At 45.5% G+C, this 12,537-nt stretch overlaps 1 protein-coding gene across 1 annotated transcript in view; it reads left to right on the forward strand.

Moving 5' to 3' along the window:
- The window catches only part of Vps13d (vacuolar protein sorting 13 homolog D), a 214,580-nt gene that overhangs the window by 115,108 nt on the left and 86,935 nt on the right, over positions 1-12,537 (forward strand). The window contains 5 exon segments of the mRNA XM_040735088.1: positions 2,398-2,506; positions 5,324-5,487; positions 6,637-6,745; positions 9,839-10,018; positions 11,910-12,026. Of these exon segments, the coding sequence (XP_040591022.1) occupies positions 2,398-2,506; positions 5,324-5,487; positions 6,637-6,745; positions 9,839-10,018; positions 11,910-12,026 (679 nt within the window).

Consider the following 12,537-nt stretch of genomic DNA (forward strand, 5'->3'; position numbering starts at 1 on the left):
CAATGCAGACTATTTTAACTATTCACTGATTTTAAATTTTAAGCAATTTCTGAGGAGACAAGTCACAGCAGATCCCTTCTTTACCACACCCCAGGCTCAGGGTCTGTTTGAGAGTCCAGTCCATGTCCTCACCTGTAGTAGCTTGATTTCCCCTGAGCCTAGACTCTTTGGATTTTTTTTTTTCTTTTGAGACAGTGTTTCTCTGTGTAACAGTCTTAGTTGTCCTGGAACTCACTCTATAGACCAGGCTGGCCTTGAACTCACAGAGATTTGCCTGCCTCTGATTCCCAATTGCTAGGATCAAAGGCGTGTGGATGATACCCCCTCACCTCCCCCAGAGACTGACAAGCCCCTTCCTGGATCCTGAATTCCTCCAGTGTTTGTCTTGGCACTGGGCTTGTTCCTATGGCACTGACTAATGTGACCTCTTAAGGGTTAGTGCCTGAGAAGCCAGGTCAGTCTAGCTGTGGGTCCCACTTGCTGTTTGTTTTCTGGAAGTTCCAGCAACCAGTGGAACTTTAAAGGGGGACTCTTTAAAGGGAGAGTCCTAATGGGGACCATGAGCTCTGAGGTGCGTGTGTGGAGCAGGGAGGGAGAGAAGCTCTTGGGAAGCCTGTCATAGAATGACCCCAGGGCCTGTGGGAGTACTAGGAGTTGGAACCAGCTTTTGCCATATATCTGATGCTGTTGGTGTGCTTTGTTAATTAATGATGGAGAAGAAAGAAAAAAGGTTTTTTCTGTAATTTTAATTTTTATTGAGGTCAGATTCATGTAAAGAAAATTAACCATTTCAAACTGAATAGTTGGTGGCGTTGGGTACATTTTTGATGCTGTTGATCATCACTGCTGATTTCACCAAAACATTTTTGTTGTCCTTAAAAGATCCTCCACTGGCACTGTCATTCATCCCTCCTCCCCGACCTCAGCAACCACTAATCAGCTTCCTGTTCCTGTGGGCGTGGCTAACTGGGTAGTGCTTGCAGTCCTGATCACCCCCAGGGACCTTCTCTGTCTGGCCTCATTCACTTAGTGTCATGTTTTGGGTTCAGCCATATTGAGGTGTGACTCTGCTTTTAGGAAATGTGTTCAGTCTGCATGAGCCTGAGAAATGCTCTGTGCTGTGTCCTTGCCTGCCTGCCTGTCAGTCTGTCAGTCTGTCAGTCTGTCAGCAGGCATCTCAGCCTTGCAGATCGTTTTCCCACTGTGTGGATTGGCTTTTTTTGGAAGGTATCATTTAAAGAACACATTTTTTTTTGTTGTTGTTTTTCAATCCAGTGAAATTTAATTCGTTGAATTTTGTTTCACTTTTGTCACATGTGCTTTTGATGTCCAGGTGATGAATAAATTTTAACCTAACTCATCAGGACTTTTTGTAATCGTAAGCATTGATGGAAACAGGCGAGTGGTCTAAATTAAACGTCATCCAAGCATTATGCATACCGTCCAAGGCGCGAGGGGCTGGAAGGGCTCAGCGGGTACATGCTTTATTCACAGTGTAACCTCCTGAGTTTGGAGTCCAGTACTCTCATGGAAACCTAAGTGCAGTGGCCAGTGCTCATGACCCCAGCACTGTGGGCGGAGATGGGCAGGTCCCGGCCCTGCAGGCTAGCCAACCTAACTGAACCAGTGAGTCCCAGGTCTAATGAGAGACCATGTCTCAAATGATTGGGTGCAGAGTGACGGAGACAAACACCCAGTGTTTACCTCTGGCCTCCGATGCACACATAGAGGAGAATTTACCCACCCGTGTAATACCTGCACCATCCCCAAGCTGAGTCAACATCCAGAAATGTGCGATTTTTAGTCACAGGGCAGTACCACAGGGAGAAGGTGACTACTGGCCCGTTGGATTCTTTTCATCCTGGAAGGACTTTCCCACTTCTTGCCAAGACTCAGGAGTGCGACGATGCTGATTCTCTGTCTCACAGAGCAGAGCATGGCTGTGCCCTTGGACATCTGCCTTGGGCTTACCACCTCTCCTTTAAAGATTTTAGCTGCCATTTCATGCCTTAATTTTATGTCACTGAAGTTAGAGGAGAGGGAAAATGGAAGAGTTTTGTTGTTTGTACAAGCAAATCCTGAATTATGCAGGGTACAGGTAGCTCTAAGCCTGTGTGTGTTCTATCAGACTCTCTTCTGTATTTCATGGTTTCTGTTGGTTTGTTTGTCTCTTTTGACCAAAGTCTCTTCTGCATAGCCCAGGTTCTCTTCCTAATTCAGTTTCCTAAGTGCCGAGATGACAGGCGGGGCCAACTTTTTGTTTGTTAGTAGAGATTTGTGCTTTGCTCGTGTGCCTCTGTGTGTGTGCGTGCGTGCATGCTTCCGTGTGTGTGTGTGTGTGTGTGTGTGTGTGTGTGTGTGTGGTATGTGCGTGTGCACTCATTTATTTCCTCTTAGTTTGCAGGAGGGGAAAGGAAGGCCTGTGGCTTCCCACAAGGCAGTTACCTGTGCAGAACTGGTCTTGGATGTGTCCCCAAAGACACAGAGAGTCATCCTAAAAAAGAAGGTAAGAACTCAGAGGTTGGAGATGAGAGTCTGGGCTTAAGATTATTTACCCCAGAGTGTTTGGCACTGGAGGAAATGGGTTGGGGGGCCCTGGAAGCTCTGGGTTTGTGCTGCTGCTATAGTCACTGTATTCCTGCTGGCTGCTCAATCCCAAGCCGCCTCCTTCCCAGTCTTGAATCTGTGATTTGTGGTTTTCATTTTGTTTTTCTCTTCTGTCACTTTTCTTATCATCTTGAACTAAACTAAAGTGTCACACTGACAATCCCTTTTCATGTTCTCTGATGAATTTGTGTAAGCAGAGCAAAGTACGCCTGTGAGAATAGGAAAATATTTCTCTTAGCTGGGCTAGATTTTGAGGGAAATGCAGTAAAATTTGGTCAAAGATCATAATAGATGCAGGCAGGACTCTGGGGGAGACAACTACAGAGTTGTCATTTGGAACACATAGACCTGAAGAGTCTGCCTGTTTAAATGCTACAGTTGGGAAAGAGCCCTGATGGTGTCTGTGTTTGCACTAATATGTTACTACCTGTGGCATAATGTAGCTTGTTCATAACTGTTCCACTTTGAGGGACTACAGATTGGACAGGTTTCTAGTAGTCCAGGGCACCCTGACCACATTCAGTCTCGTGGATTTCTTTCTTTCTGTCTTCCTTCCTCCATCACATCTAAAGGTTTAGGACTAAATTGTTAGGGTAGAAGACTAGGGCTTCCCAGGAGAGATGAGAAAGTTCTGGTTGTTGCCAGCTTAGGATAGGTAAGTCCCTGCAGACCAGCTTCCCTCACTGTGCAGCCTCATCCTGACTCAGCCTGTGGCATCTGAGGGGCTTTTTGTGGGGGCTGGTGCTACGGGCAGATTGAACACTGGCAAGGCTGAGGGCGCTGCATGTGGAGACTGAGGCTGGCTTTGATCTTAGGGCACAAGCAGCAGTTCCAGCAGGAACAACGGGGCTGGTCTAGTTTGAGGCTGGTTTCCCCACTTCCCCTGAGCTGCATTCTCTTACTGACTGTCTGAGGTATTAAAGGAAACACCTAAGACCGTGGTTCTCAGCCTTCCTAGTGCTGTGACCCTTTAGTATATTCCTCATTGTTGTGGTGACCCCCATCATAAAGTTATTTCCTTGCTACTTCATAACCATATTTTTCCATTGTTACAAATTGTAACGTAACTATCTGATATGCAGGATGTCTGCTATGCACCTCTCGTGAAAACGCCTTTTGATCCACCTCCCCAAAGTGTAATGACCCACGAGTTGAGAACTGCGGATCGAGGATAAAGTACATGTAGTGGTGTGTCAGAGATGGGGGTGAAAGCATAGCACGCAGTTATGGCGCCACAGCTGCTCCAGCTCATACTGAGCACCTGTGTTCGACACTCATCGTAAGAACTGAAGAGGTAGTTTAGTTTGCCCCTTTGGCATGTCAGAAAGCAGACTCCGAGAGCTTGGTGTTAACTCTAACCCGGTCACTCAGGTTGTGAACTAGCTCACCTTGTGACTGTGGGGCCTGGCATCTTGACTCTGATGTTCACACTATACCCTTGGGTTTCTACTCTGTAGGATGTAGAATGCAGGCCTGGGGATGTAGCTCAGTAGCAGAACACTGCCCAGCCCTAGATTCAATTACTAACAAATGCAACGAACTGTCTTTCTAGCACGTTTGTGGCATGTGTTAAGTTAGTGAGGGCAGCCAGAAGTGCCCACTGCTTTGGTGAAGCTCCTCCTTGGGGAGTGTGTAGCTGTCCCTGCAATGGGGCTATGTGGCTGGGTTAGGGAGGCAACATTACAGAACAGTTGAGGAGCTCTGGGATTGGACAGATACAATTGGTCCTACTGCTCACTAGTTGTGACAGCATAGCGAAGTTACTTCTTCTCACCAAGGCGTAATTTCCTCATCTGTAAGGACAGTGACAACATGCATCTTGTTGAATTGTTTTCATGGTTAAATGAGTTTCTGTACCAAGACCTGACCTACAGCCGGTTCTCAATAAGTGTTATTACTATAGTCTACATTGGATTATATAAACTTCCTTGATTGACATGAAAGCCTAATTACAGTATTTAAGTATTCTAGCAAAGAAAATGCATTGAAAATTAGAAGCAGTCAACTGGAAATAACCTTTAAATGCAACCAAATTAACAGCAGTTGGTTAAAATCAGTGTGTAACTGTTGAGATGGTTAGCACTAGATGTAGTGAGAGCTGCTGCTGTCCCTGCTCTGGCACTTTGCAGGGTGCCAGAGACCGTGCTGCCTCTTGTGCATGCGCTCTTGGTGTGGTTAGACTCTCTTGACTAAGACATCTGAGGTTACCGTATGGAACAGTGGTAACCATGGCAGTATAGCTAGGTAAGAAGCCGCCCACTCATGGGCTTCTGATTTTGTTTTTTAAAAGGAAAAATATTAGTTGCATAAGTTATGAAAATTTCTTTTAATTATTCATACATGTGCATATCTGTGTGTGGGCATGTGGACTTATCAGTGCTTTGTTTGTGGAATCCAGAAAAGGTTCTTAGACCTCCCAAGAATTGTCCTCAGGTTTCCACACATATTCACCGTTGGATACGCATGCTGGCACTCAACATATGCACACACACACACACACACACACACACACACACACACACGTAAAAGATGAAAAAGAGTATAGCAGACTTTATCTAAGTCTAACTAGAAATTCACAATAATGAAATCTTTAGTTGGGTATTTCTGTGATGTGGAAAACAGTCCAGTTCCGACTGGAGAACCTCCTTGGCCCTTAGAAGGGGCTTGTGAGGGACAGGGTTAGCTGTGGCCACATCTCTGTGTATCTGCCTGTTAGGAACCAGGAAAGCGCTCTCAGCTCTGGAGGATGACGGGGTCGGGAATGCTGGCCCATGAGGGTTCTGCAGTTCCTCACAACCCCAACAAGCCCTCAGCCACCCGGTCCACCGAGGGGTCCGCCATCTTGGATATTGCTGGCCTGGCTGCTGTGACAGACAACAGGTAATCCGATGGGTAACTTCCTAGTCAAACTTATTGCCTTCAAATTAAGATTCAAGAAATTTGCTCCTCAAAAGAAGAGTCTGTAAACCCTCTTGATAATTTGTGTTTATTTTGCATTTTTTCCTTAATGACTTATGCCTGTCAAGTTCTCAGGTATCATTTAATTTTAAAAATTATTGTGATAGTACCCATGCAGGTGTTAAAGATACAATTTTTTGTTGTTGTTTGTTTTTCGAGACAGGGTTTCTCTGTATTATTTTGGAGGCTGTTCTCGAACTCGCTCTGTAGACCAGGCTGGCCTCGAACTCATAGAGATTCGCCTGCCTCTGCCTCCCGAGTGCTGTGATTAAAGACGTGCGCCACCAACACCCGGCTTTAAAGATCAATTTTTTACTGAGTATTCCAGCCTACCCTTGCTTCTAAAAGTGAAGTTTCTGTTTTTAAGTTTTTCTTTTCTTTTCTTTTTTTTTTTTGAGACGGGGTTTCTCTGTGTGTAGTTTTTTCTAATAATTTGTTGAATTTGTTGTCTTTTGAGAAAAATTAATTTAATTTTCTGGGCAGTGGTGGCACACACCATTAATATCCCAGCACTTGGGAGACAGAAGTAGACAACTTTCTGTGAGTTCAAGGCCACCTTGGCCTAGAGAGTTAATTCTAGGACAGCCAAGGCTATGTCTCAAACAGAGAGAGAGGAGAGGGAAAGAGGGAGAGAGAGAGAGAATGAATTAATTAATTTAATAACATTATTGAGACATATTTTTATGAGTAACTCTGGACTATTTACATGAGTTATGAGTTACATTAACTTAACAAAGTTACTTTGTTTACCGTATATTTGTTTCTCCATAGAATCAGTGTGGTACCTTATTTATTTCCAAAAATATGAAAATTAAGACACAGTAAAAATATTTAGAAATACAACAGTAGTGACAGTTGAGAAGATTTTAACCATTCAGCAGATAGCTGCTCCTAAGTGCAAGATGGCATGTCCCATGAGATTGCAAACACCTGTGTTGTGGATCTCCATTCTCTTGACTTTCCTCATGTCGAGGTTCAACTAGGAAACCCATCAAATTTCAGGGGGACGGTACCGGAAGGCAGAGGGGCAGAACGTCAGACTCATCTGGTTCGTTGTGTGTCTCTGTGCAGGTACGAGCCACTGATGCTGAGGAAGCCAGACCGCAGGCGCAGCACCACGCAGACATGGAGCTTCCGGGAAGGAAGACTGACCTGTGGCTTGCATGGGCTGGTCGTTCAGGTCAGTTGCAGCTCCCAAGGGTAGAGCTTTCTTCAAAATGAAGCATTACCCAGGTTATGCATGATGAATTACGGGAAAATTAATCAGAGAGCAGTACTCTCTAGTTCCTCCATTCTTGTTGAAGGGAATCAAGAAACTTTTGCTGTGCATCTGTGTGTTGCTACATGGGAGATACTCCCAATTAAAACAGAATCACATCGCTTTCCCCCTTCCCTCTCCCTGCTCCAGCTACCGTCCCTCAAACCCCTCTCAAGTTGATAGCCTCTTTTTCTTTTATTATTGTTACATGCATACATGCATATGTATGTGCATAAGTGTATGTAAATGCATCCTGCTGAGTCCACCTTTGTTCTGTGTGTGTCCTTTTAGAGGTGACCGCTCTGCCTGGGAAAACTGACTTGGGTGACTCATCACTGGGGGAGACCAATCCTCCTTCTCCCTTCAGTCGTTTGTTGCCCCCTTGCATGTTGATAAGACCACGGGTATTCCCATTGTTCCCATCCTGTTTATGCAGCCAGGTCTAAGAGAGATTTTCACAGCAGGGTTCATGGCTCTTATAACTCTCATAATCTTTCTATTCCTCCAGCGCCTGCATCTATGGCTCAATATTTATTTTAATTGTGTTTGTCTGTGTGCATCTGTGTGTGGATATGTGTACATCAGAGTGCTGGTACCTGTAAAGTTCAAAAGAAGGTGTCAGATTCCTGGGAGCTGGAGTTATATAGGTCTTCGTATGCTACTTGATGTGGGTGCTGGGGTTCGAACTTAGGTCCTTTGCAAGAGCTGCAAGCATACTTAACCACTGAACCTTGCCTCCAGCTCCATAGGATGTGTTCTTGAAGGTGATAAATCAAATGTGTTAGAAGTAGCTGTCCTGGATGATGGCTTTTTTCCCTCCCTTCTGTTCTTAGTTTCGCTGAACTTTTTTCCCTGGTGACATAAGTTAACTGTGTTTTTTTTTTTTTTTTTTTTTTTTTTTTGGTTTTTACGAGACAGGGTTTCTCCGTATTGTTTTGGAGGCTATCGGTCCAGCCCGTCCTCGAACTCCCAGAGATCCGCCTGCCTCTGCCTCCCGAGTGCTGGGATTAAAGGCGTGCGCCACCACCGCCCGGCATAAGTTAACTTTTTAATTGAAGGGGAAAAGTATCTGTTTAAAGACTGAGATGGGCTCTCAATGTTCACTGAGGTGGAAGCTCCAGTTCTCTTTTGTAAAGTGTGGGACATAGTCATGAGCTGCACGCCATCGCCTTTGTCGTCATTGGTGTCTTCTTCCTCTTCCTCCGCCTCTTCTCCAGGATTTAGCTGGACAGTACCCTTTCTTTTTAAGTTTTTGAGATTATATTTTATTGCATCACTTTCCCATTTTCATCCCTTCAAACCCTCCCGTTTCTTTCCCCCTTGTTCTCTTTCAATTTCATGCTTTCATTTTCTTTAGTTGTTAAATATATCTTTGCATGCACACATGTGTATGAGTGTGTGTATGTGTATTACTTGTATGTATATGTTTTCAAGGCTGACCATTCGGCACTGTATAACCAATTGGTGTGTATACTTGTTTTTGATTTTGCTTATTGCTACATTCTTGTTGTAGCAAATGTGGCAGTCAAGACTGCTAGACATTTTTCTTTGTCCTCAACTCAGCCAGCCTGTGGCATAATAAATTTCCAGGGACTTTATCAGGGATTTAGATTTCTGCCCTTTCTCTGTTTGGGCTCAGTATGGGCCCCTGCATCTGAGGTGAACAGGTGGGAGGTTGCTTGGAGGGTTGAGTGCATAACAGAACAATACAGTGACTTATGTGTGCAGGCCTACCCACCGTGGGACTCACACAAAATTCAACAGCCCAGCAGCAGACCTGCAACAGAGTTAGTGTTTCTCTCCCTGGTGGAGCGAGGCTGCCCTCTCCTATGGTGGTGCGTACAGCCATAAGAAGCCTCTTCTGTTTAGTGAGATTTATTTTCTTTACCTCTGTGGCCCTGAGCTTTTCTCATCAAAGGCCAGCTGCTTACTTATGTGAAGCTCACATCTGGAGTGGATTTGGGATTTTCAATTAGCAATACAATTCAGATTTCTAGAGGCAAAAGAAGGCTTGTTATAATTGGTGGGTTCCGGGTCTGACCCTGACTTTACTTGTAGTTTTTTTTAAAAGCCCATGTAATTCCAATTTTCGTGGAGCATTTTCCTCCCTCCCCAATCACTTTTTAATGTTTGTTGTTTCCCGGATCTGCCCACCATGTATTTGCTGTGGGTGTGTTTGGTTAGGGAATTGGGTTTATTTCGTTTCTATGCTAAATACAGCAATAGAAGGCTTGCAAACGTTTTCTGACCTTCCCGTTCCAGGTTATGTATATGCTTTCTAAACTTACCCTTATGAAAGGCTCTCCTTGTTTTGAAGCCTGTCCTAGATGCCCTTTCATCACTCAGAACAAAGATGGGTGGTCATGGTGGTATCTACAATCCCATCAGACCCAGGCAATGGGTTTGAGGCTGCCCATGCAACAGAGCCCTGTCTTGAAAACCAAAACAAAGAAAGAGAAAGAATTGAAATATTTGTTCTCTCTAGCTACGGTGTGTCCCTAAGGGCCTCACCCTGTTGACCTGCGTTTTGTGTGGGGAAAACAGGAACTATGACTTTTTTCAAAAGCTTACCAAACTGTGTGCCAGTGCTATATCAGCCTGGGGGAAGCTTTTGCTTTGGAACTGGCTTTTTAATTGGACAGTTGAGTGATTAGTGATCAGTGTTATAACAGTTAAGATTATTAGGCAAACCTCAATGATAATACTCCAACAAAGCTGGCTTTGGCTGCTTAATGAGCTTAGTTTTAGTGACTGAGATTTATGGTAAGGTAGAGTAAAACCAAGCCACTTTGTTTGTGGGGTTACCTCCTACTGTGTGTGTGTAACCTTCCATGTTAACACATAGATGCACATTGCCATTTTACACAGTCCTACCGTTTTTTCAGTCTGTTGGACTAACACACTGTGAGTCCTCACAGGAGAATTTCAGCTCATTTGTCTCCCAGGTACTATGCTGAATTGTCCAAATCTTTGATTAGACCTTTTCATGGATCTCCTTACTTTGACATCTTTTAGGCCAAAGGAGGGCTTTCCGGATTGTTTGATGGTGCTGAAGTTGTTCTTGGTCCTGACTCATCTGTTGAGCTGTTGGGACCAGTTCCACCAGAACAACAGTTTGTTAACCAAAAAATGAGGCCGGGTTCTGGAATGTTGTCCATCAGAGTCATCCCCGATGGACCAACTCGAGCACTCCAGGTAAGAATAGAAGGATTAACGCAGCTGTGTCTTTTCCCTCCCATCCCCTTGGTAAGTCAAATATTTAGTGAGTGTACTCATGCTGGATGTGGGCTGTGCTGCCCTCCTCTGTAAGAAAGGGCTGGGTCTCCACTTAAAGTTGTATGGGAGCCAGTGTGGAAGTGACTGCAAATACAAAGATAGGCCAAGTCTAAAAAGACTTAAGAATTGACCAGTCATGGAGGCAATTTCTCATGCTCAGAACTCAAGAGGTGAGACCAGAGGCTTACCTGAGTTCAGGGCCAGCCTGGGCTACATCAGAAGACCTTTATCTCCAGAAGTATAAAAATTTCAGTATATAAGAAAAATACATGGCCATGCTGTCAGTGTAGTTAAGTATTTTGGTGTTATCTTGAGTAATTGGTGTGTGACCCTTTGTGAGGAGAGGTGAGCTTTCCTAGCCAGACAAGTGCAATGCCATGTCATGAAGGGTGTAGAAGGGACAGGGTTCTGAGGCTGAGGGAGCTCCCTGCATGAAGGGGCGCTCAAGCTGAGCACCACGTGAACAAAAGAGAGAACCTGGGGGAGAAGGCAAGGCGGAGGGTCTTTGCCATGGTGGGTGTGTCCTCAGAGAGGTCATTTACTGAGCAGCTATTGGACAGTCTGAATTCTGTCTTTCTAGACAGCTGATGAGAGATAGACATAGTAAGTTATTATATTAGGGTTCCCTAGAGAAACAGAACTGCTAGAATGATACGTGTATAGGTTTTTTGTTTTTTTGATTAGTGAAGAGACTGGTCGGTGGTATATGATAAGAAATAAGGCTAGAGATGGGATTGGGGCCTGAGATTCATACTGAAGTTAGAATGTTTGTTCAAGGCAGGCAGGAGTCAGGGGTTGGCATGGTAAGGATTTGTTTGTGATAACTACGTTGGCTACAGTGTTGAGAAGACTGGAGGCAGAGAAAGCCAGGTTACAAGGCTCCAAAGGCATGATGCTCAGGGATGGTGGCTTAGAGCAAAGTGCAGGGAGAGTGTGTGAGGGTGAGGGAGAGGAGTTAATGCAAAGGAAGCTGACTGAGTGGTCAGCGTGGGAGGAGGCTTGAGGCAAAGTGGTAGCAGGGAGGACTAGGGTCCTCGTCACTAAGCAAAATGCAGAACAGACTTGAGGAAAACAGAAGTTACTGGCACTTGCTGAGCCAGGGTAGCCTCGGGATTCTATATGATGATGTTCAAAAGCCATTGTCATATCTTGTCTGAGGCATGGAGAAATAGGGAGCTGAAATAAGTAAGACAAGAGTACTGTGTGAGCATTCTGATAAAACACATCATGATCCACACCCTGATCTCTAGTGCCACTGTACAGAGCGGTGCTGGAAAAATCAAGTGCTCTGTGAGCCTGCCCATGCTCCGTGAGGCCTGCCCATGCTCCGTGAGGCCTGCCTTCGCTCTGTGAGCCTGCCCATGCTCCGTGAGGCCTGCCCATGCTCTGTGAGGCCTGCCCATGCTCCGTGAGGCCTGCCTTCGCTCTATGAGCCTGCCCGTGCTCCATGAGGCCTGTCCATGCTCTGTGAGGCCTGCCCGTGCTCCATGAGGCCTGCCTTCGCTCTATGAGCCTGCCCATGCTCTGTGAGGCCTGCCCGTGCTCCATGAGCCCTGCCTTCGCTCTATGAGCCTGCCCATGCTCTGTGAGGCCTGTCCATGCTCCGTGAGGCCTGCCTGTGCTCTGTGAGGCCTGCCTGCATTCTATGAGGCGCTCAAGGTGTTTAGCTGGATAGAGTGCTGTCTAGCCTCAGAATTGAACCTGTTTTATTATTGCCCAGATCTTGTCCTAGGATTCCTGGGCATATAGTGACTCTTGACCTATAGTTGACACGAGAGTGTGAACCCCCATCTTGCTGTTTTGACTTCAGATAGCAGACTTCTGCCAGCGGAAAAGTGAGCACTCATCATATGATGCAGAGGAACTCCCCGTTACAGAGCAGGAGCTGCGGAAACTGAGGGACCCAGACACACAGCAGGAGCTGGAAGTGAGTGCGCCAGTGCACTCAGACGTGAGCTTGTGGGGGGGGGGGCATGGTGCCACAGCATTCGAGAGGTCAGTGGGAACTCGCAGGAGTCAGTTCTCTCATTCTGCCTTACCCACTGAGCCACCCTGCCGCCCCAAGCAGCGAGGTTTTTAAGTGCTGCAGATGAATTTTCCTGGTCACCAGTTGGTTGAAGATTTGATCTGTGATTGTATGAACTCTGAGTGTGGGGTGCTGTTTCACTGTGTTTACTGTTAACCACATGTGTGTTTATGCCATGTGAGTGGCGTCTGGAGCTTATGTGGAATTGCAGAGTAACAGATGTTGCTCAAATGAGATGTCAAAAAGGAAAGCTAAATGATCCAAATTTTAGTAGTATTTAGAGAAAAAGAAAATTTGATTTTTCCCTCCATCTGCCTCAAATCCTTATTCCTTTCTCTTTGTTTGGGCTTTGGGAAGTGATGGCAGGTTTGAAATCAAGATGAGACAAACATGAGGAAGCATGTTTATTTGA

This window comes from Mesocricetus auratus, unplaced genomic scaffold (assembly GCF_017639785.1).
Source record: "Mesocricetus auratus isolate SY011 unplaced genomic scaffold, BCM_Maur_2.0 Super-Scaffold_100042, whole genome shotgun sequence".
In the NCBI taxonomy this organism is placed as follows: domain Eukaryota; kingdom Metazoa; phylum Chordata; class Mammalia; order Rodentia; family Cricetidae; genus Mesocricetus; species Mesocricetus auratus.